At 35.8% G+C, this 26037-nt stretch overlaps 1 protein-coding gene and 1 pseudogene across 6 annotated transcripts in view; one reads left to right on the forward strand and one right to left on the reverse strand.

The window, feature by feature from the left end:
- Brip1 (BRCA1 interacting DNA helicase 1) overlaps positions 1 to 26037 on the forward strand; it is a 135810-nt gene that overhangs the window by 74956 nt on the left and 34817 nt on the right. For all 6 annotated transcript variants that reach the window (XM_074046231.1, XM_074046235.1, XM_074046232.1 and 3 more), the window contains 2 exons: positions 10039 to 10198; positions 11384 to 11505. In XM_074046231.1, coding sequence (XP_073902332.1) covers positions 10039 to 10198; positions 11384 to 11505 — 282 coding nt within the window. The remainder of the gene's footprint in view (positions 1 to 10038; positions 10199 to 11383; positions 11506 to 26037) is intronic.
- Positions 1780 to 2494, reverse strand: LOC109683192 (uracil-DNA glycosylase pseudogene; annotated as a pseudogene).

Raw genomic sequence — 26037 nt, forward strand, 5'->3', positions numbered from 1 at the left:
AGAGTGAATGTTTTTGTTCCACTGAATTTCATATTTTGAAGCCCTGACACCCAGTTATTCGGAGATCAAGCCTTAAGGATATAATTAAAGTTAAATGAGGTCATGAGGGTAGGGCCCTGATATGGTGGGATGGATATCCTTATACAGAGAGCTGCCTTGCTCTCTCTTCTTCTTTGCTTAAGAACAAAGGAAAGGCCATGCCAGGCATGGAGAAAAGGTGGCCATCTATAAGACAGGGAGAGAAGAGCCCTCACCAAAAACCAAGTTTGCTGATATCTTGATCTTGAATTTCCCATCCTCCAGAGCTGTGAGAAATAAATTTCAGTTTTTTAAGCTATGCAGTCTGTGATTTTTTTGAAATGACAGCCCAAAAGAACTGTCAGATTATGAGAAGGGCTATGTAAAACCTAAAGCAAGGGAAGGGAAAGGAGAATTCTGGAGGTATGGCAGGAGATGGTTTAGAATTTTCATTGAGTGTTTTTGGAGGGCTTGTCTCAGAAGGTGTCATTGAGTAAAGACCTAAAGGAGAAGAGGGAAGAAGCAAACCATTCTGTCTTTGGGGAGAATGTTCAGGCAGAGAAGACCTTAGGGAGGAGAGGGCCTGGTTAGTTTGAGTAACAAGGAAGCTGGTGTGGCTCTAACAATGTGGTGGTGAGGTGAGGGAAGTAGTAGATGAAGTCAGAGCTGTAAGTTGGGGTAAAATCATACCAGTAAGGATTTAGATTTTAGTCTTTTTTTTTTTTTTAATTTTGACAATCTTTTATTGCTGAACTGGAGCAGGGTTCACTCTTTTAACCTCATTAACAGCAAAACAGCCTCTCTATCAAGATCCAGGATGGAAGTTCAGAGCTCAGTAGATTGTCTCTTAAAAAAGGATTGAAAAAAATATATATGCATCTGTATTAGTATTTTATTAAAAAAAAAAACTAAAATTCTCCAGTGTTGCAGAAAAAATATCCTGTCAGTCTATGAAAAACACCATGTGGAGCTGGATGTAGTTCACTGGTACAGTGCTTACCTAGCTTTGGGTTGGATCCCAAGAACCACAAAAACAAAAAAAATCTAAAACAGCATTTAGCAGTGTGAGCTGCCTTTAAAACTCCAACTCTGTACAGAGTTGGAAAATATCCATGACACCCCCACTAAAATGAAAAAACCCTCTTCCTCCTCTGAGGTCATCTTCTGCCACTTATTGCAGGAGGTATCAGAAGTACAGGACAAAGACCCAACATCTTCTCTTACCTGTCTGAAGGTTTAAACACTCCCCTCTACCACAACCAGGAAGTTGATCTGCAATTTCCAGAAAAACATTCTCACCTTTCTCCAGGGAGGAGCCCTTTCTAAATAAAACCCAATGCCCTAGAACCTATAAAATCTAACTTATCAGGTAAAAACAAGTAGCAGCAGGCACCAAACCATTTGGTAGGCCCAAAAGGTGTGTATCTTCTCTTTAACCACAAAAGAAAATGAACTGGAGAGAATCAAGTGAGTATTTGACCTCATCTCTCTTGCAAGAAGTTTGTGAATTTTAGGCCAAGCTGTCTGTGCTTGTGCCTTGGCCTGGCAGGGAGGGCTCAAACACAGATGTGGTCAAGGGGACCTGCTGTTTCTGGGTAGACAAAGCTGCTATCCTCCATGTAGCCTGGTTCTCAGCTACTTTCTGGAAGCTTCTCTCCTTACCACAGTACTTAAGAACAGGGAATATTTAAATTATCTTGTAACTAAAGTAGTTCAATAGCAGCTCCTCAAAACCATCCCAGGAGCAGACCACTCCTGCCCTCACAGCTCCTTCCAACCCATAGGCTTCTTGCCAGACTTGTGCAGCAGTTTGTGGGCTTTAGAAAAATGTCCACATCCAAAGAGCCCTTGTAGATTAATGATGGGGAAGGGTGGGTGGTGTGTAGGACATGATGCCTCTTCCTATGGGCAGCACTGCCCTTCTGAGCATAAGAGCTCCACAACAAGAAGACAAGGCTGTTCAAGTTCTGATTCAGCCAGGACAACTGCAAGGGTGAACTGTCCCCACCCACTCTCCTTCTGAGAATTGGCTTGATGGGTGGGCCCCGACAGTGAGGATGGAGTTGAGAAGGACACCTTGCTTGTCCACTCAGATAAATCTCCATGGCCAGATATAAATTTATTCCAAAATAGGCAGAGATGGAATAGGTCTTTGGACACTAAAGCAGAGCCTGTGAGCTTAACTGAGTCCATGACAGAAATCCTGTTCCAACATGACAAAGTTCACCTCTCGTTGCACGTGGGTCCATGTGAAGATAGTGTGGGGAATGGATAAACAGTATGTTTATGTTTTCCCTAACTCCCCGCTGAGGTGCTTCTTCCACCTCCCACCCAAGCCCACGGGCATGTTGAGTCTGAGCCAGGCAGTGGCTGTGTGCCTCTGGATGCAGACCAGCTGCTCCGGGTTCAGAGATGAATATGGTGGCATGTGGGACTTGTCCTGCCTGGCCTGGCCCAGGCCTTCTTGGCCTGGCATCGCTGCTTTCCACAGCCAGCCGCCACACCATCTCAGGGCAGGAGGAACGTGGTTTCCCAGTCAGGCTCCAGGAGAAGGAGCAGAGGGTCTTCTGACTGACCATCCAGAGTGGAGGAGAGGGCAGACTCGCTCAGTCTGCCAGTGGACCAGCGAGATTTAGGCAGGCTCCTGCCATCCACAGTTGGTGACCAGATTTTATTCTAAGTGCAATATGAAGCCATTAGAGGCTTTAGACATAGTTTTTAAAGGATTATGCTGGCTGCTATGTGGAAAATGGAATCTACAGAGCAAGGCAGCTGTTCAGCAAAATCTAAAGAGATGGTGGTGACTGGGGTTATTGTGGTAAGTGAAGATAGTGAGAAATGTTTGAAGTCTTAGGTACAATTTGAAGGTAATACTGGCAGGATTTTGCTGATGGATTAGGTGTGATAGAGAAAGTAAAGTTTCCTTGCTGAGCCTGTTTCTTTATATCCATCCTTCTACTCTACACATTCTTAGTTTCATCTTTTGTATAGGTTTCCCCATTTATAATTCAATTCTGATCTCTCCTTACAAGCCACACTGATACATTCAACTGCCAGATAACATTTCAATTTGGGTATCTTAAAGGCAACAAACTTGTAATCTTTCCTTCCAATTTTGGCCCTTTTCCAGTGTTGCCTATATAAGTGAATGATGCTATAATCTATGTCTGAATAATCAGATATCAGCGGGGCATCTATGAACCTTTTTCTCCCTTTCCTGTCATATCCAATTCAACCACCTTATTAATTTGAAATGCTTTTATAATCTAGTCACTTTTCTTTCTCCACAGTATAATTTTCAAAGAGGTAAAACTGGTTTACTTGTAAATATAAAGTGAACATTTATCAAAGAGTTTAATTAAACTTACTGATTAATGAGGGAATGAGCATGTTGGCATAGCCAATTCAGAAAATGTTTAAGGAGTTATATACTTTATAGTCAGTTTAATAAAGGAATACAATATCAGATTGCTAACCTGATTACAAAACTGATTAATGTACTATAGGCCCAATGTACTAATGGACCTTCGGCATTACCTTTTCTCATGGAATAAGTGATTTGAATATCTCTGGACAAAAATACACAAGTTAAAATGTAATTCCACTAAGTCTGGATCCTTCCTTAATTGATAGTAAACAGTAAATTCAATGCGTTTCCCTAGATAATGCTGTACTAGGCCTTTTCTTGTACTTGCAATGTGCTACCTATCTTTTTGCCTTTCTCTCAAGTTTTGCATAGTTTTTCTTTATACTACTTAAGGCCACCTTTATCTCTAGATTACTTTATTAGTAGCCTAAATATATTTAAGACCACCTAAAGAGTGGTGTTAATATTCCTCACATTCATATTAATACCAGAGTAGTGTTATTTAATCTTTTTAAATTGTAAAATATGTTTAAGGGTAATATTTATATTTTAAATAATAAAGTGGACATGAGTATCCATCACCTGTTTAAATAGAACATTGCTCCAACATTAGACATCTCAATGTGCCCCTTCCCAATCACATTCCCTAAAACTAGAGAAACTATTTTTTTTAAGTTATGTATTTTTTCTTAAATACATTGTTTTTGAACTTTATATAGGTTAAATATATATGTTGTTCATTGTATTTGCTTTTTTGCTCAACTTCTGTGGTTTGTAATTCATCTTTGTTGATACATGTGAAACTGGTTTATGCATGTACTGTGTAGTTTGTGTGTGTGAATGGTGTTTTTAAAAATTTTTTAATCATAGTAAAATACACATAATGTAAGATTCACATTTTAAGCTGTTAAATTCACTGCATTGTAAGTGTGCAAGTTAGTGGCATTAAGTTCATTCACAGTGTTGTAAAACCCTCGCTACTGTCCTTTTCCAGATTTTTTAAGTATCCTAGTCAGAAACACTGTGCCCACTGAACAGTAAGTACCTCCTCATTCTCCCTTCCTGGAAGGCCTGATAACCCCATTCTTGTTCCTGTCTTACGAATTTGTTTATAATAGCTACCTTTTGTGGAATCATACAAAATTTTTACTTTTGAATTGCTTTTTTTTTTTCATTCAGCATGTTTTCAAGGTTTATCTATGTAGTAGCATGGATCAGAATTTCATTCCTTTTTACTGTTGAATAATCCATTCTGTACAGATCATATATTTTATTCATTTGTTGATGGACACTTGAATTGTTCCTATTTTTTAGCTATTGTGAATAATACCGCTGTGGTCATTTGGTGTACTCCTGTCTGTTTATTAACTTGAGGAATCACCATACTATTTATTTTCCACAGCATTTGTACCAGTAGCAATGTATGTGGTTCCAATTTCTCCATATCCTTTTGCTACCTATCATTTTGAAAATAGCCATCTTAAAGAGTATGAAGTGGCCTCCTGTCAAAGATTTCCCGTATTTTTTGCATAATGACCATCTTAATGGTGTGAAGTGAGATCTCATTATGGTTTTGATTTACATTTCCCTAATGGCTAAGGCTCTTGAGTATCTTTTCATGTCCTAATTTGCCATTTTTATATCTTTGTCAAAATATCTGTTTAGGCCCTTTGTCTATGCTTGAATCAGCTTGTTTTGTTGTCGGTATTCAGTAATAGGGGTTCTTTAGATGTTCTAGATATGAATCATCTATCAGATAAATGCCTTGCAAATACTTTTTCTCCAATTCAGTGAATTTTTATTTTACTTTATTTGTAGCATTCGTAAAAGTTTCTTAATTTTGATGAAATCTGATTGATTCTATATTTTTCTTTTATTAGCTACACTTTTGGTGTCATAGCCAAGAAATCATTGCTAAATACAAGGTCATAATGTTTTTCCTGTATGTTCTTTTAAGTTTTATATTTTTACCTTTTATACTAAGGTCTTTGATCAATTTTGAGTTAATTTTTGCATCCTCTGTGGCAAGCTCCAACTCCATTTTTTTGGCATGTGGTTATCTAATGTTCCTAGTACTGTTTTGAAAAGACTCCTTTAACGCATGTATTGTCTCAGTAGATTTAGAAAGAGCATCTGACAGCTGTCCATACACCTGTAATCTCAGCTACACAGGAGACAGATACAGGAGAATGGAGAGTTTGAGGCCAGCCCAGACAACATTAATGAGACCTTATCTCAGGGGGAAAATGGGGGAGGGATGCTGTGTGTGTGTAGCTCAAGTGTTAGAGTGCTTGGGAGGCTCTAAGTTTAATTTCCAGGAGAGAATGGGAGAGGGAGAGGGAAAAGGAGGGGGAAGGGAAAAATGAAAAAAAAAAGACTCTCAATGCTCTTTCATGATTAAAAAAAAAAACCAATAATTTTCTATGAACTTGGGTGAGAAGGAAATGACCTCATAACAAAGGCCCACCTGCAAAGCTCCCAACTAATATTCTACAGTTAAAAAAAAATGAAAATTTTTCTCTAAGATCAGGAACAGGGAAAGATATACCCGCTCTCACCACTTACTTATAACATAATACTAGAAGTCCCAGCTAAAGCAATTAAGAAAAGGAAGGAAGGAGGGAAGAAAAGGAGGTAGAAAAGGAAAGAAAAGGAAAAAGAGAAAGAAAAGATAGCCACATGGAAAGAAAAAAGTAAAATTTTCCCAATTTGCACCCCACCAATGTGTTTTGTTTGTTTGTTTGTAGGCACTGGGGTTTGAACTCAGGCCTTCATGCTTACAAAGCGGATGCTCTACCACTTCAGGCACATCAACAGTTCATTTTGATCTGGTTATTTTGGAGATGGGGTCTTGTGAACTGTTTGCCTGGGCTGGCCTTGAACTGCTGTCCTCTGGATCTCAGCGTCCCAAGTAGCTAGGAGTACAGGCATAAGCCACCAATGCCCAGCTCACCATGTAATTTTACATACAGAAAACCCTAAAGACTCAAAAACCTGGTAGGATTAATAAGCAAATTATGTGAAGTAGCAGAATACAAAATCATCATTCAAAAATCAGTTGTATTTCTAGCAACAAACTATCTAAAAAAGGAAATTAGGAAAACAATCCCATTTATAGTAGCCCCCCCACCTCCCCCCAAAAATAAAACACTTAGGAATAAACTAAGTAGTAAGTCACTTAGTAAATAAGTAGGTATTAAGGAGATAAAAGACTTGTACATGGAAAACTACAAAACATTGTTAGGAGAAAGTAAAGATGTTTATTTTCCCATCTCATTTCATTTTGTCATTACCACATTGGCAGCCAAAATATATAAGGAGCGACTACAACTGAACAGCAAAACAAACCAAAACAATCCAATGGAGAAATGGGTAAAGGATTTGCATAAACAGTTCTCCAAATGTGACATATAAATGGCTAAGACATGTGAAGAGATGCTCGACAGCATTAGTCATTGAGGAAATGCAAATCAGTTCCACAGTGAGATACTGCCTTACACTTCTTACAGAGACCCTTATCAAACATACCGAAAACAACAAGTGTTGGCAGGAACGTTAAGAAAGTAGAATCCTTATGCATTGTTGGTAGGAATGTAATATCTGTGTTTCATAATGGCCTTTCTATTTATGCAAAAATTTCATTGAGATTTTAATAGCTTGTATGGAATTTGTATTTGTTGTAGTTCTTTTTAAATGTCTAAAAGTCTTCAGCATTGAGGTCATCAGGTCCTGGGTTTTTCTTTCTTGTGTCACTTACTACTACTGATTCAATCTCTTTTTTAAGTTATAGGCCTGTTGAGGTTTTTTATTTTTTAATGGCTCAGACTTGGTAAGTTGTATGTTTCCAGGAATTTTATCCATTCCTTCCCAGGTTATCCAGTTTGTTGGCATATTACTGTTCAGAGTAATCTCTTAATTCCTTTTTTTATTTCTGTGACATCATTTGTAAAATGATTTTGGGTTTTATTTTTGTCTTAGCTTTTTCTTAATTAGTCTAGTTAAATTTTATCAATTTTGTTGATCTTTTAAAACAACTCTCAGTTTCATTATTCAGTAGTTTTGCAACTTTGTATTGTGATTATTTCTGCTCTAGTCCTTGTTATTTTCTTTCTTCAGCTAACTTTAGGCTGAAGTGTTTTGTTATCTTCTAGTTCCTTGAGATGTACAGTTTGTTTATTTACTTGAAATCGTATTTCTTTTTAAATGTAGTAGAAATTTTGCACATTGAACAGATTCTTTGTTATTTCTCAAATTTTTTTGGGAGGGTGATGCTAGGGTTTTGAATTGAGGGCCGCACACTTGCTAAGCAGGCACTCTACTGCTTGAGCCATCTGCCAGCCCTATTTTGTATTGAGTATTTTCAAGATAGGATCTTGCAAACTATTTGCCCAAGCTGGCTTTGAATCACAATCCATCTGATCTCTGTCTCCAGAATAACTAGGATTACAGGTATAAGACACCAGCCCCGGCTTTATTTCTCATATTTTTAAAATAGATTTCTTCTAATCTAATTATGAAATGTCCCGAAGTTATCAATGTAATTATCTTCCCCATTGTAGCATGAGAGTTTTTGCCTAGGTCTCAAACATTTGTGGCCTATAGTGTTAGAAGTTGTTATATTAAGGTCAAGGAATCAAAGGTGAACTATTATTTATCAGTGTATCATTGGACAAAATTCCTATATTGTATCAATAATTATATGAATTCATGATATTTCATCTAGTTTTATATATGCCTGAGATACTTTTACTCTTTTCTAAACCGGCTATTCAATATAGAAGTTTAAACAATTTAACAAATTATTCTATGCATTATCGATTCTATAGCAGTCTTTTTCTTACAATTGAAGTCTCCATGTGACTCTTTATACACATTATATAAATATACATATTTATATTTATATAGCCCAGGCTGGCCTCCAGCTTGCAATCCTCCTGCCTCAGCCTCCTGCATAGGGATTACAGGTCTGAGCTACCACAAACCACTGTCATAAGGTTTTTCCTACTTTGTAAGATTTGATGGGAGACTTGGATTCAGAAACAGGGTATATTCAAAAAGCAAATTCTCATAGTCAATTCATGAGGAACTCCAAATAGAAGAGACAGGCCTATATATTTTTCAACCTCATAACATGTTATGTTACTAACTTTTATCAGGGAAACTTTGATTATTGAATAAATGGCAGTGAGTTATTTTACTAATTAGTGGGATGAAATTTATTTATAAAAATAGATAAGAGTAAAACTGAATAAATAAGTCATCTTTTAAAAGTTAATTAGTTGCTGTTCATTAGAGAATTTGAGGTATTTTTTTTACTTGTAATAGCTGGTCCACATTGTATATAATTCATGGCATACAACAAGTAGGTAAAACAGTTAAGCTTCAGCTTATATTATCACAATCTCTATTACTGACTTTTGTCTTTTTAGTTTATTCAGCTCCTTTGTTGCTAACTTCTACGTCTTTGTTTTTGTTATAGTTTATGTTCTAACTTCTTAAAAAGAATGCTTAATTCTTTTATTTTTATTTTTTAAAATAAGTATTTCAAGTTGTAAGTGCCTTTCTAAGTATTATCTTTGCTGCATTTTTGAATTGTGAATGCTTTCTTACCATTCATATCCATATCTTTTCAAGATTATGAGTTTTAGTGTTGGCCTTCTTTGGTTTTTTTTTTTTTAACTGATTTTGTATTATTTATTTTTAATCTAACATTCCATTATCAGACTATGTGTTGAATATGATAAAGATTATTTTAAAGTTGTTTAAATTTCTTTTGTAATTTAACCAATGGTTATGTCAATGAATGTACCTGTATGTTCTCTACTTTTTCTAACCAAGTGTCTATTTATATATTTGTTCAATTTGGTTTATTAATGATGATCAGGTTTTTAAACAGTGGCTTCAGCTGCGTAGGCAGTTAATAAAATGATCTTAGAACCTCTAAGGCCTGATGACAGTGGCTCACACCTGTAATCCTAGCTACTCAGGAGGCAGAGATCAGGAGGCTCGTTGTTTGAAGCCAGCCCGGGAAAACAGTTCACAAGACCTTATCTCTAAAAAAAACCCATCACAAAAAAGGGCTGGTGGAGTGGCTCAAGATGTAGGCCCTGAGTTCAAATCTCAGTACTGAAAAAAAAAAAGAATCTCTGGATTTTTTTAAAATATTAAGGAACTTCACCTTAGGTAAAGCAGAGAACCTAAAATCTGTCAGCTTTAGGGGTTGGGGGTATGGCTCCCATGGTAGAACACAAGTTTAGCATGTGTAGAATCCTGTGTTCAGTTCCCAGCATTGCAAAAAAAAAGAAGAACCAGTTTAAGGGAAGTAATTTTTTCTGCTTTTGAAATTACTAGGTAATAACATTAGTCCTGCCACCATCAGGAGCAATAATGTTAGTGGTGATAGTAATGGTGACAGCAGCAAGTGCTAACACTTACTCACCCCTTACTGTGTGCCAGGCACCATTCAAACCTCATCAGTTAATGACATAACTCAGGAGCAGCTCTATGAGATATTGCTTACTTCATTTTATAGATGAAAAAGACATAGGCGGTTAATATGTTTGCCATCATCATGTTATAGTCCAGTTGGCTTTAAACAAGGGTAAGTTTGATGAGCTGGACATAAAAAATAATTTTTTTCTTTCCCCTTTTAGTTATTAGAAAAATTAAAAGAACGTTGGTTTTACACTGGCTTATGGAATAATCTGGAATTGGTGAAGACAGTTATTGTAGAACCACAAGGAGGAGAAAAAACTGATTTTGATGAATTACTGCAGGTGTACTATGATGCCATCAAGTACAAAGGAGAAAAAGGTAATTAGAAATTATTTCATGGTCAGTAAAAAAAACTTTTTTATTATAAAGCAAGAAGTTAATGCTATTTAAATTTTGTTCATATTATCTTTTAAGTAAATTTTACTTCAAATTTTTTAATCTTAGGTTATAAGAAAGCTAGGAAATTCTTTTGTTTGGATTTATTCTGTAATTCTTTCACTTGGGTATGCCAATGCAACTTTAAAAAACAACACACATTCAGTTATTTGCCCCACAGTTTACCATATACTACCTGAAATATTCTGTGCAAGAAAGTAGTTAGGATAACTATAAATATTTTCTTCACTAACCAAATGAGACATATGTTGATGAAAACAGTATACTGTGTGCCCATATTCTATTAAATAAGATAAACTTGAGCTTTCAAAACATGCCTGAGAACTGAGGAATTGGTTGTAGTGGTGCCTGCTTGTAATCTCAGAACGCAGGAAGCCAAGGCAGGAGAGTTACAGGTTTGAGACCAGCCTGGGCTACATGGTGATACCCTTTTTCAAAAAACCAACCAGCCAATCAACAAATCAAACAAACAAAACCCTACCCAAAAATCTTATATAACAGAGGGTTCAATTTCTATGTTAGAGAATGTCCATAAGAGTTTGATATGGAGGGCTCTTCATATCATTGAAAAGATAAGAGTATATATAGTGTTCTAGGCATGTGTTTTAAATACTTTGCAATACAATAATGATTGAATCTGATGAATAGAATAAGTCAGAGTTATTTAAGTTCTGGGAATTTTATTTTATGGAGGGAAGGCAATGATTGAAACTTCAATTTTTTTGATTCATACTTGCTTAGTTCTTGCTCATGTTGTTCTGTGGTTTTACTGTATACATTATCTGAGAGATGCATAGTTTGTAAATCGCTATCATATTATGTCTAATTTTGTTTCTCTTACCTACAAAGGACTTACAAAGTCCCTTATAGGGGACTTTGGGTTGGTAGAGTGGCTCAAGTGGTAAAGCACCTGCCTAGCTAGCATAAGGCCCTTTGTTCAAATTCCAGTACTCCAAAAAGAAACTAAATCTCATAATGGTGTTTTATTTTGATTATTTAAAATTTGCTAATATGAATACTTAATTAGTTCTTACAAAATGACAAGAATATGAAACTTGTAAGAAGTTTGAGTGTGCTTTTTAAAATGTTTATTTTCTGTTGCCTAAGATGGAGCCCTTCTCATAGCAGTTTGTCGTGGTAAAGTGAGTGAGGGTCTGGATTTCTCAGATGACAATGCCCGTGCTGTCATAACAATAGGAATTCCTTTTCCAAATGTGAAAGATCTACAGGTAGGCCATCAAAGTCTTAAGATGTTTCATTATCATAGAAGTCATTGGTTTTTGTGTAGTTAATTGTATTTTTTTTTGTGTGTGTGTCCTCAGACATTATACTTTAATTCTCTGTAGAATATGAATGAGTAGGAAAGGTTTAATAGAAAAGATATATTTCCTTTGTAATCTATCCTGTCTTTTGCACAATACAAATGATTTTCAAAGTGTGGTCTCAGGTTAGGAGCATCAGCATCACCTGGGAACGTGGTAGAAATACAGATTTTCATTCTCTTCTAGATCTCCTGAGTCAGAAATGCTGAATGTGGAGTTCTGCAGTTTGTTTTATCATGTTCTTAGTGGCAGACTCAGAGGTCCCGTAGGAGATTCTAGGGTCCTTTCTCTATCTAGATTCTTCTTCTCTCTGCCCTTTTTAACTGCTCCAGAACTCTCCTACTTCAGTTCAGTAGGGCCACTGTGCTGTGTACTGTGGTAAGAAAATTATATCCAGACAGAGAGCTGGGAATAATGGAGTTTACCTAATGGACTCCCTTATCTCCAGAATAATAGTCTTGTGTTACCTGTTGTCTATTCCCAAAAGCAGTTGCTCTATTTTGCTCAGTTTTCCTACTGCTTATAATGGAAGACACATTTCTAAACCAGTTACTTAATCTTAACCAAAAAGTTTTGTATCATTATTGTGGCTTGTTTCCTAAACATTGTATTTTTAAAATTCTTTATATTAGTGATTTTAAGCCTAGGGTGACATATTATATTAGGGTCCTCCAGAGAAACAGAATTAATTGAAATATATATAAATGTATCTGTTGCGTTACGTGTATACACACATACATACATATTCAAGACTGGCTTACATGATTATAGGCTGAAAAATTCTATAATGGCCATCTACAAGTTAGTATGTAGCTCAGTCGAAGAAGCTGGAAGCCTTAAAATTAGGAATGTAGATGATGAAGTCCCAACCCAAAGCCAAAAGTCCCAGAGGCCCCCTCCCCCGACCAAGGGACTACCTGTGTAAGTCTCAAGAGTCCAGCAGCTGAGGAACTTGCTGTCTGATATGCAAGGGCATTAGTGACAGAAAATGTGCCAGCTCCAGAGGAACAGAGCTGCTCTTCATCCCATCCCGCAGCTGATTGGATAGTGTCCATCCACATTCAGAGCAGGTCTTCCCCACTTAGTTTGCTGACCCACACACTTGTCTTCTTTGGAAATACCCTCACAGACACACCTAGAAGTCATGATTTCCCAGCTCTCTAGGCATCCAGCAGATTAATGAAGCCCACATTTAAAATTGACCATCACAGTTGGTGTTGTCTTCCATCGACAAGGATTTTCTTTCATTTCATTTGAAGGTGCTAGCAATCCAAGATCAAAACTTGAGATTTTTCTACCCATTGGGCTGACCCACTAAGTATGACCCATATCTTTCCTCCCAGTATACAGGCAGTTCAGGTGTCATACCAAAACAGGAGTTCTTTCAGTAGTATAGTTTTCTTTATCTTTAGTACTTTAGTCAACACTATAAATTATAAAAATTTACTTTTATTTCCTTAGGCCATAGCAGTCTTTGGGTAATATTAACAGTAAGAAGCAGTATTTCCCTTATTGATCGCTTTCTCTTTCTGTAACCTCTGGACCTCTTCAAAATTTCTGAAAGTCCTTAGGAGGTATGTCACCCGATTATTCATGAACTAATCCTTCCAGCTTCTGCTGGCTTTGGTGACTTCTACCACTTTTCTCTATCTGCCGTTGTTATCATTGAGAGCACTGATGACAGTGCACAAGTGGACAGCACAAGCTATTAAAAATATTTAGTTGTATGCCACTATGAGGTATTAAATATAAAAATTTCAAATTTTAACAAAGTCCAGTTTATCTATATTTTTTGGTGTTAGCTGGGCTTTTGGTGTCATCATTAGGAAACCATTGGCAATCCAAGGTCATGAAAGTTTGCCCCTTAGGTCTCCTTTGAAGAGGCTTATGGTTTTTAAAATTGATCCATTCTGAGTGAATTTTTCTGTATGATGTAATGTAGGGGTTTGCCTAGGAGCATGATTTTTCAATGCATTCTACCAATTTCTGCCTTTTGATGGGATAATAATTACTGACAGGGAGGGGAAGGATTTACTTCTGCCATTCTGCTATTTGTTTTCTGTGTATCACATGCGTTTTGTACCTCAATTCCTCCATTATTGCTTTTTTGTGTGTGTTCGATTGATTTGGATAGGTTGAGCATATCTACCCAAAATGCTTGGGACCAGAAGTGTTTCACATTTTGGAGTTTTTCAAATTTTAGAATATTTGTACAGTCTTTAGTGATTGAGCATCCCTTATCTGAAAATCTGAAATGCTCCAAACTCAAACTTTTTGGGCTTCAGGTTATTGATCAAAAAGTTTTAGTTTCAGATTTTCACATTAGAGATTCTGAACCTGTATTTTGACTCCCTTCTTCTTATCTTTTGTGTATATTTTTTAGTTATTTTGTTAGTTTATATTGGGGGTTCTAACTGCTACCTTAGCCAGGTGCTGTGGCTCAAGCCTGTAATCCTAGCTACTTGCGAGACGGAGATCAGGAGGATAGCAATTCAAGGCCGACCTGTGCAAAAAGTTTTCAAGACCCCCATCTCAAGCAATGACTGGGCAAAGTGTTGTGAGCCTGTCAATCCAGCTATGCAGGGAAGAACAAATAGGAGGATTGTGGTTCAGACATAAAGCTAAACCCTGTCTGAAAAATAAATAGTGGCAAAAGGGACTGTGACATGCCTAACAAGTACAAGGCCCTGAGTTCAACCCCCAGCCCTCCAAAAATAAATCCCCAAAACTTGCCATCTTAATCTTTCCTTTTTATGTTGTTATTGTCACAGATTAGATCTTTATACATTGTGTTCTCATGTGTATAATTTATAATTATTATCTTATGCATTTCCCTCTTAAATAATATAGGCGAGCAGGAGAAGTTATAAACCCAAAGTACAATATTATTGGTTTTTATATTTATTTATAGTTGCCTTTAACAGTGTTCTTTATTACTTCTTAAAACACATACTGCAAAACCTTCATTACGTTATATTTTAGTGTTTGTAAATATGTTATGTAATCTGTTAGATGCTACATCTAAAAGATAGGGACAAATTCTTAAGCATCTTTCTGTATAATTAAAATATTGCCTTTTCAATAAATGTCTTAATAGAAGTTTAATGTAAACTTATTAAGATTGTGTTTGGTTTTTTTTTTTTTTTTTTTTTTTTTTTTTTTTTTTTTAACTTTCATTCCTGGAGACTAATTAAGGCACAGTGATAATAGTAATTGTTTAATGATAAGCAAAATGGTAGTAAACATTAGTATAATTCATAAAGAAGCAGTACAGTGTGTTATTATAGTCCTAAGTCACTTAAGAAGGTATAGAAGGGAGTGATCAGTTCCCAATAGCATCTTAATGCTTTATCTAATACATACTAGAACATAATAAATAGAAAGGTGTGTCATATTGATATACTGGCTGTCATTCTTTATATTAGTTTTCTATCACAGTGTAACAAATTACCACATAGTAACTTAAAACAACACACATTTATTATTTCTATGGGTCATGAGTCTGGCTATACTTATCTGTGTCCTGTGCTCAGTTCCACAAGCCTGTGTTCTCACCTGGTGTTTGGGATCCTCCTTTAAGGTCATTCAGGTTATTGGCCAAAATCAGTGCCTATGGTTATATAACTAAGATTCCTTATAATCCAACCAAGGCCACTATTAGCTTTTAGAAGCTACTTAAAGTTCCCACTATGTGGCCTTCATATAGGCCCTCTCACAGCATGGCACTTTATTTCTTCAGGGCTAACAGTATGCTTCCTAACATCAGTCAGCTAAGACAGGGTCTTGTACAACTTGTAATTGGGAGAGCAATTTGCCATCCCTTTGCCATACAGTATAACCTAATCAAAAAAAGTGACTGTCCCATAACACTTGCCAAATTGCATTAACAAGTCTCTCAAGGAAGAGTATAGATTTGACTCTACATGTCACCTTAGGGTATGTCTGACATACTCTTGTTCCTTATTAAAGGAGATGATGAACTCATAACTACCTCTTCCAAAACTGTGCTTCAAATAGCTGGACTTTAAACCAGAACTTTATAGTTTTCTTTTACATTAATATTCAACTCATGCAGAAATAAATGGAAGTTACTTATAAATGAAAATTTTAAATCATTCTGTCTTATTCTATTTTATAAGACAGATTGTATATTTCATTTACCATTCCCATTTTAAAGAGGTTCAGATCAGTGTCTAGGTTAGAAAAGTGATTTGAGTGGGAAAAAAGGCAATGATATTAATTTTATGATACTAATTTTTTCTTATATCTAAGAAAGATTATGGAAGTAAAAATTTTAAATACAGTTTAAAATGCTAACTTAAGACTTTATAGTCTCAATAGCAGAGTTTGGCTTTTAGAGAGGCAGGAAAATGTATGTTAGAGCCAAAAATATGACTTCTTTGGCTGTGACCAGGATTTCCTCTTCCCACCTTGGGGACTAGAAAGTAGAGGTAGGAAAATTTCATTTTGGAGCCAAGTGTGACTTGTTTAGTTCCAGTCATAATTTACTGCACATACCTTAGGGACCTGGAAATAAAGAAAGCCACTATGAAATGTTGATAATGGGCCACTCTGAAGGGCAAACATTAAGCTAACTTTCCCAGGGAGGATTTTTTTCACCAGATGCTTCTGATCATTCTATAAGAACATACTTACTCGTGTAATAGTTTAAAAGAAAACTTTCTGTGCCCTAGACTAAAGCATTTGAGGGGGCATAAGAGTGAACCAGGGTCTTTATATGAATAGATGTCAGTGAGAAAGTATAACTAAAAGAATTATTTTCTTTTAATGCAATTAAATCACAGTGTAACAAAGCTGCCTTTTTAATGGGTTTCTAAAACAAATTCTTTGACCAATTACAGCTACAAAAGCTGTTGACATCGTAATTCGGCCCTTCACATTTCAAGTTGGTGATGTAAGACATAGCTCTTGAGACATGGTATAATATTTCGATTTTAAAACTGCATTTTGTTTGTATTTCTTAAAAATAATTTAATAGTATATACAGCTATTCTCCCTTTGCAAGTATACTGCCTTTACTCTTCTGAGGAAACATTTATGAACCATAAATTACAATTAAAAATTTGTGTGCTTTAAAAATGTTAAGGTGGTAATGTTAAGATTTTCATGATTAATAAAATTTGAAAGTACTATTAATTGTTAGAAGAGCTCTTACACCTGTAATCCTGGTATGTGGGAGGCAGAGGCAGGAAGATTGGAAGTTCAAGGCCAGCTTGGGCTACATAGTGAATTCCAGGCCAGCCTGTACTACACAACAAGGCAGACCCTGTCTCCTCCCCCCAAAAAACTAAAGTATTCTTACAGTAATTAAAATAACTTATTAAGGTAATAAAGTATACACACACAGACACAGACACACACACACATACATATAGGTGGCACTTCACCATTTGAGCCATACCCCCAGTCCTTTTTGCTTTGGTTATTTTTGAGATAGGGTCTCATGGACTGCCTGGACTGCTGAGCTCACATAGCTATGATGACAGGCACATGCCACCATGCCCACATTTTCTTGTTGAGATGTGGTCTCACTAACTTTGCCCTTGTTGGCCTCAAACCATAATCTTCTTATCTTCACCTCCTTGAGTAGCTGGTATCACCAGAATGAGCCACTGTGCCTGGCCTGTATTTGTATTTTTTTTTTTTAGCAGTTTAGTATGTTGAGTTGCCTTTGTTTTTTTTTTCTTCTTCTTCTTCTGTGCTGGGCATTGAACATAGGGCCTTCCTCATGCTAGGCAAGCGCTGAGTTACAGCCCCAACTCCACAAATAGATTTTACTTAGAAACTATTTAATATTTAGGTAGTATTCTGAATATCTATCTTAGTATTGACATATGATAACTACTGTGAATTCCTTTTTTTAATTTATAGGAAACAACTTTTAGCTCTGAATGTAACAAACTATTTGAACATAAGATTGTAATCAGTTTTTATAATTAGATTGTTCATTGAAAAATACAAGCATCTATTTTAGTTTTGTTACATTAGTTACTGTTTTTATAGCAAACATACACTTATATAGATTTCCGTTCATTGTAGGCTTTATATAAAACATAGGAAAAGACAGGGTGCTTGCTCCAAAAGATGACAGCATTAATAGAGTAGCATTAAACTAATGCTTTCTTATGTCAGAATACTATCAGATGATGGCAGTATTAGAATTCCTAAATCTAACAGATGTTTTTTGAAGGAGAATGATGTTTCATTGTTATTTTTGTAGTTTTAATGGCACTGTGAATATCCATGTGTAGATAGAGGAATGAGACAGGAGTGCAAAGACTATAGTACATCAAGATGAACTTGATTTCACAAACAACCTTTTGAGTTGATTCATCTACTTCTTTTGAATCACTTTTCTATCATAATTATGTTAATGATCTTGAATTTCAGCATTCAACTAACAAACGTTTACTAAGAGACTAATTTATACTAAGGGCAGTATAAAAATGAACAAAATACTCTCTCTACAATAGTGACGTCTATAATTTAGTAAGAGACAAGGTTGTTTAAACAGCATGTTTTGGTAGAATAGAAACAGGGTGCTAGGTTCCGCAGAAAAAGTGATATTGAGCAACATCTTTCACCTCTTACCCAGACATCAATTTTCTTTTACTGACTTGCCTAAAAGGGGAGGAGGAGCCAGGAAGGTGAGATTTAGTCTTGTCTGCATTGAGATTCAAGCATACAAACATTTTGTGTGTGTGTGTGTGTGTGTGTGTGTGTATGTGTTGACCCTACTTCTTTTTGTTTTTTATTGTTGTGCTGGGTGGGGATATATTGTGGCATTTATAAAGATTCTTACAATGTATCAAATATATCATACTTGAATTCACCTCCTCCTGTGGAATGGGGCATATTGGAGGCCAGACTACAAAATTGTTCAGAATTTCGAATTCAGAATAATGATTTTTTTTAGTACCTGGCTTGAAGTATAAATTGCTATAATCTACTACAGAGATTATAGTCCCTTGTCTCATGGAGCTTATAGTGTAGCAAGGAATACTGACATTAAAGTAATAATCACAGTTAAAATGAAGACTAAGAAAATGTCATAGGAACTGTGAGAATGAGAATGCTATCACAGGTCTTTATGAGTCAAGAAAGACCCTGAGGAAGAGACATTTATGCAAACACAGGAACGAAGGCTAAGTAAGAATCATGTAGGTGAATAGAATGGATTAGTGTTCTCAGCAGATAGAGTAGCATATGCTGAGGCCCTAAGGTGAAAGAGAATAGCAGTTTCCAGGAACTGGAAGGAGCTGAGGTAGTGAATTGGGACAATGGCATGTGACTGCAGTCTGGAAGAGGTATTTAGGAGCCAACTCACTTAAGACTCTGTATGCCATTTTCAGGATTTGGGACTTTATTCTAAACTATGGGAAACCAAGTCCAGAAACAGCCTAAGGTCAGAGTGGAGTGGAGTTGTGGTTATAATAGTATAGTAACCCACCTGGATCTAGCCCCAGTAATAACATGTAGTCACCCAGGGGAAATGGCTGTGTATGTAAACTTATAAGGCTGTAATACTAAACTCTTTAACATTTAGGAGTCCAGCAACTTATTGTTGAAAGCACTTGGCCAAATCAGAGATATGGAAGAAAAATCTTGTCACTTCTAGAAGTCTAAAATGAGTTTAGCCTCAATTACTTACACCTTATTTTCCTCAACAGTTTTTTTTAAAAGATAGTTTGACCAAAAGTTTTCTAAGTTTATCTTGAAATTCTAAAATTAAAATCTAGTTTAAATCTTAAGTAAGATACCTAGGTTGGCACCTTTGCCTAGGGGAATGAAAAAATGAGATGACAAACCCTCTGTTCCCAACCCTTCTGAAAAACATTTGTTACAAACAAACAAAATACCCCCACAGAATCAATAGATAAATTGCAGAGGTCAGTTGTGGTTTGTTTGTTTGTTTTTAAGGTCTCCATTTCTCCCCAGCACCCCCTCCCCCCAACCTGGCTCCCTGACCCCTGGTGTTGGGGATTGACCCCAGAGCTTGTGCATGCTATGCAAGCATTCTACCATTGAACTACATATCTAGAATTAATTCCCCTTATTTCTTAAAAGGATGTATTGGGATCAATGATAGAAACATTTCAGATCACAAATTTTGAGCAAGCTTGGTTGATAACCTTTTTCTCTCATTACTCATATTATTATATTTCCTTAGCAAAAAGCCATGCCTGAAAATAGGGCTACAAATTAAACCTTAGGATGATTAATAATTAAGCAAAACCTTTTGATTTTTATTTTTGAAAAATTCTTAATTTGTTTTCTTTTATTCATCTTGTTTTTTTGCAAGAACAGGAACTTTGTTGACCTTTACATACTAGTTTTGCTGTCAAACTAGTTCAAAGTCTTTAAAAGTGAAATTATCACATTGGCGACATGTAAGATCAATTGACACTTTTGTTCACTTCTGTTGTCACAGGACATAATCAGCAACACCACCTCAAAGGAAGCTATGGATTTTTTGGGGGGTTGTGGGGGTTAAACTCAGGGCCTACATCTTGAGCCACTCCACCAGCCCGTTTTTTTGTGAAGGGTTTTTTCGAGATAGGGTCTCATGAACCATTTGCCCTGGATGGCTTTGAATCGCAGTCCTCCTGATCTCTGCCTCCTGAATAGCTAGGATTATAGGCATGAGTCACCAGGTGCCCAGCTATTTTTTGATTTCTCCAAAAATTAATTTATTCTTCAGGAAGCTGAGGTAGGAGGATCACAAATTCAAGGCCAACCTGGGCTACATATTGAGACTTTGTCTCTCAAGAAAAAAAAAAGTTTAAAACTTTGTGAATGAGTTCAGCTTATGCTTTCTAACTGTAGGACCAATAACACCCATGTATCGAAGAGTGTAGTAAATTATACAGTAATTCACAGTGTTTTTTCCTTCTGTACCATATTTGCTAGACTTGTAGTTTAAACTTACTTAATGTTAGGATTTCTCAAGCTTGGCAGTATTGACATTTTGGATAGGATAATTCTTTGTCATGAGGGATGTCCTGTGCATTGTAGCAGCACCTGTCAGCATACTCCTCTCCTGCCTCCACCTACCAGTTTTGGCAATCAAAAAATGTCTCCAGTCATTGGTAATAAATTCTGGTAGGCAGAATTTCTCTCATTTGAGCACTACTGCTTTATATAGTGAGATATACAAATGTATATTATGAATTAAAATGAACAATCTGCAATTAATTTTAAATTATATTTTATCAAGTTGAAAAAAGTCCAGTATATAGCAAATACAGTAGATGGTTTCTTATAATAATAATAATAATCTCTTGGCTTCCACCCCACTGCCAGCCCTTGCTTCTGAGAGACAGTGGCTTTCACTCATTTACCTATTTCATCAGGTATTCACCTCTGTATTTTATCTTTATCTAAGCAGTTTTAGTCATTAACTATTAACATCTTATTTGAAATAAGGATTTTTGCTCAGTTACTATACTTTTCCCTTTTTATGTCCTCTCAATGTAATTATATCAAATTTTTAATTAAATCTATTGTCAGTACTCACGTTGGCACAATTATGGAGAGACAGTTCACTGTAGTCGGATGATTTCCTTCCTGTCTTGAACTTTAGAGCTAATAATATCTTCTTTTAAAGAGGTCTTCATTAAATTACTTAAATTTGTCTCTGTCCCAATAAATATGTGCAGTTTTTCTGTCTGACCTGTCAGATAATGTCACTTTTTTTCCCTTGGAGTCATCACTGTTGGAGCCTCTGCTCACCTACTCCAAACAGAACTAAGTTGCTCTGTAAGCCCAGCTAATTGTCCATATCCTGAGTGCTTTTTAACTTTGCTGTCATCCTAGGAACTTGATTTGCCTATCTTCTTTGTTGAAGTACAAGTTTCCTATTCCCATTATTCTTATTTATTTGTTTGTTGATTGGTTGGTTCATTCATTTATTTTTGCATTGCTGGAGATACAACGCAGGGCCTCAAGCATGTGTTGTATCAGTGAGCTATACCTATCCACAGCCTCCTTATTTTTCTTATAAGAGACGGGGATTTTGTTATATTGCTGAAGCTGCCTTCAATGTCATGATCCACCAGCCTCATCCTCTGGAGTAGCTGGGACTACAGGCACATGGCACCATGCCCAATGTATTCTTTCATTTTTGTGATACACATCTTTTAATGGTTTCCTGAATTAGTTCCTTAAATTTAACATTTCCTGAGTTTTTCTGGACCAACTGGCTTACTTCCCAGCAGTAGCTATATAGGTACATTAGTGTGAACTTTCTCTTTTCTGTGTAGTCATTTATCATTTGTCCATCCACATTATTGAGGTTTGTGGTTAGATGTGTGCTAGTTTAATTGAAGTTGAAGACTATGTTTCTTTTATTTGTCTTTTCATTTAGGGCAGTTTTTGAGAAGCAAGGGAAGAGCAAATGTCTTTTTTAAAAACAACAGAAGTCTTCATTACTTTCCAAGATAAAGCATTAGTTTTCAAAGTGCTGTGATTTCATATGTCTTATTCCCATGCTCACATGCTCATAATGAGAACCTCTGAATCATATATTCCTGGTGATAATTTGTTTTAAAAAAATCAAAACTTTACTTACATTTGAAAGATAATTTGGGTACAATAATAGAAATCTAGACAGCAAAAGTGTTATACTTTGTTAACTCTTGGACTATGGAGATAATAAATTGAGTTTTAACATTTTATGTATATTTTCAGTATGTTCTAATACTCAATCTTTTTTCTTACATGCATACTTTCTCTTGCTCATATTTTTAAGGGTTTAATCTTGTGAGATGAAAGTCTGAGCCTACTGTCACTGGGATTTGCTTCTCCTATCTATGCCTACTGTTGGCAACTCCCCCAGGTCATCATGCTTACTATTATATTGCCTGGCCCTTAAAAGCCTCTCATAAGAGATTTGCTTTTTTCCCAGAGCTGCGTAGGTACAGGTGTATGTCTCTCTAACCTGCTTAATGCAGCTCTACTCATTCCCCTTAATAAAACCTTTTAATACTGGTTCATTCTTTTAAGAGCCTGTGGCTCCATTTACAACTCATACTTCTTTCCTTCTCTCTCTCTGTGTGTGTGTGTGTGTGTGTGTGTGTGTGTGTGTGTGTGTGTGTGTGTGTATGCTAGAGATGGAGTCTTTGGCCTCTGCATGCTAAAGCATGTGCTCTACGATGGAGTTACATCCTTCTTACATAAGATAATATGTCATTTTGTTTGGTTATTATCTCTTGAAGGATTTATTCCTAGTAATGTGACTTTAACAAGGGAAGCTCTAAAATGTAAAATATTTGAATGAAACAATGTTCAGACTAACACAGGACTAATTACTCACTCATTCTCATACATTGCCCGCTAGAATATTTTATATAGCTTTGCTTTCAAAAATAGATCATACATAGGGTACAAGGTGTCCAAAAAACACTATGAAGGATATTAAAGAGTGATAATATTAGCCATAATTTCTCAGAACATTGACAATCAATTGTAAAAATTATTTTAGAAAAATATTTGTTTTAAAATTGTTTGAACATTGTTCTCTGTTTATCTGCCAAAGTGCTTATTTTCATTGGTATTTGATGAAAAAATAGCCACTCTGTAAACTAAACAAACTTACTTTATATCACCTAAAATAATGAGCCTATATAGTTAATAGTATAATCAAAGCACAAGGTATTTATTAAAATTGTGATTTGGAGTCAATAGCATAAGGTAATAGCTATATCATCCACATAGTCCTATGGCTTTTTTATATAGACACGCAACAGTATATTACAATAAAGTATAATGTTCACTGAAACTTACATTGGATTTCAGAAATGTGAGATTAATAATGATTTTAGTTCACCTGCCTCCAATATATGGTTCATGTTCGTTGTCTTTTTCAACCAACTATGTGAGGTAAGGTTGGCAGGAATTACTTTCCTCTTTTTCATTTTTTTTTTTTTTACAAAATTCAGAAAGGAAGCTGTATAAGAGAACTGTGACTTAGCCAAGGTCAAACCTTTGTAAGTGTCGAAGCTTTGACTCCAAAGCACTGCTTTTGCTACTTCCTTTCCTCAAACTGGACCATTGCGTAAGTGGTGCTAGAGATGTTAATTTAAGCATTTGCAGGTTTATCTGAACATGTTTAGACTGGCTAAATTGCCACAAGCTTATTACTCCTTAAAAATGATTTAAACATAGCCCTTATAGAATAGACATATTTAAGATTTTTTGCATGTCTTAAACTCACCTATTTTTCTTCTTTTGGGGAGGGGGATGGGCAGCTTTGGGGTTTGAACTCAGGACTTCACACTTGCTAGGCAGGGGCTCTTACCGCTTGAGCCTCTCCACCGGCCCTAATTTCTTCTTTTGCCTTCTGCTTTTATATTGACAAGTTGTTTTCTTGACAAATATTGAAAAACTGAGACCTATTGCTCCATACTGACTTAGATGTTTTTACATCATTATTGTCAAAGCATATACCCGGGAGTGTTTAAATGTTGCAGAGTACCCAATAAACTATTCTGGATAGCCCAGGTATCATGTGGATGCCTGATTTAAGAGGAATATTTCTCTCTCCCTCTCTCCCTCCCCCCCCCCCCCCCCCCCCCGTCTTCCTCTCTCATGCTTAGGATTGATCTGGGGCCTTATACAAGTTGGGCAAGCACTCTACCCCTGAGCCATGCCCTAGGCCTGTTGCTTAAATTCTACATTTTCAGTACTTTTTTCAACACTTAAAATTTATGACACAGAGTCTAATAGGCTTCTCTACAAATAGTGTTTTACCCAATCAGTCTTAAAGCATAAGTGAAATAAGTTAAATGGCTGTTACTATGTCTTGGTTCTTATTTCTTGATAAATTATTATGGCCAAGTCCTAATGTAACAAAGAAAGTAACAATTGAAAACTATTTCTAATGTACTTAAAAAAAAATTTTTTTAAATAGAGCCTGGCTTCTTAACTCTTGGCAGAAACTTTTTCCCCTCATTTAAAAAAAAAAAAAAATAAGAACTATGTTTGCTGAACTTGGTGTTTCAGAAATCCTGAAAATATGCCAGATAAAATAAAACCAACTATATTCCTTTTATCTAGCTAAATTATTTCATGTTACAAGATTTTATACTGAGTTTAGACCTCTAGCTATTGGAATTTTTATTATGAAATGATGATAAAAGTGTTTACACTACAATGATATGGAGCAGTAAATGTCTCTAATGTGCAGTCTCTTGTCTTCCAGATTTGGCTTGCTATAAATGTTTATTTTCAGACCCTGTACCTTGGCTGGAGTTGAAACTATTCTTCTTGAGTGTTTGCTAGACAAATGTGTTTATTTTTTTGAAGCAAAGGTTTTCTTAATATTTTTAATTAGTGAGTTTAGTTGGTTATTCTTTGTCTCATTTGGAGGTTTGAACTTTTGTCTTCAAGCTTTCATATAACAACTAAATGGTTGCTTTCAGAAAGGCATTTATTATTGAAATAATAATACATATTTATATGAATTAGGATAAAATCCACCATCTTTCTTGTGTGGTAAGGTAAAGAGATGCATTTATGGCTCCAGCTTATTTTTGTTATACCATTTATTTCTTCAGAAGCTACTTTATAAAACTCATAAAAGGCTACTCTTGTACAGAGTTATTTAAGGGTAACACTGTTGGGTTTGACTGAAAGTTGAAAAATGATCTGATGTTCAAAATTGTGACCTAAATTTGTTGCTGACATATGGAATGTAATCCTTTTGATTATTTTATTTTGTCTATTAGTGGTGTTTCTAATCAAATTGAGACATGTAAAATTTTAAGAAACATACTGTTTGATCTCAAGTATATTATTATGTAATGGCTAAATCAGAATATAAAATCATCTGACTTCTGCTTGAATGCTATCTGACTATTGTTATTTTTACATAATTCTGTAAGTAGCACCTCAGTGTTGATTATCAGTGTCTTTGCTAGGTTAAGTTTTGGTTCAGACACATTTTTATCTGTCTAGAAACTACCCAAACAAGGATGGCTTTGAGTGAACTTTGAAATCCAATTACATTTTTGTGAATCGAGGCAACATCTCAACCAATGGGTTGCAAACTCCATCAGCTACATGAGTTAAACAAGTTATTTAAATGAGTGAGCTAGTTGAGGACAGTGGCAAAATAGCCAAATTTTTTAGACGTTGGCAAATCTCTCACTGTTTTAAGCCATAATAAGGGGTGCACACAACACAACTGTGGCCTTTTAATTTGCAATGTTTGATAAAATAATTTGCCTTCTCCCTTCTGTTCACACATCCCTCCAGAATTACACATGCACTAATTAGGATAAAGAGCAAGTGGTTTAAATTCTTTCCAGATAGTACAATTAAAGGATAGCTTTCTATTTTGGGAAAGCCTTGTAAAATGTATTTGAAAAATAATGTTGAATGCTCTAAAAGATCATCTTTCCTTACTATATACTTGAG

Source organism: Castor canadensis, chromosome 11 (genome assembly GCF_047511655.1).
Source record: "Castor canadensis chromosome 11, mCasCan1.hap1v2, whole genome shotgun sequence".
NCBI classification, from domain to species: Eukaryota; Metazoa; Chordata; class Mammalia; order Rodentia; family Castoridae; genus Castor; species Castor canadensis.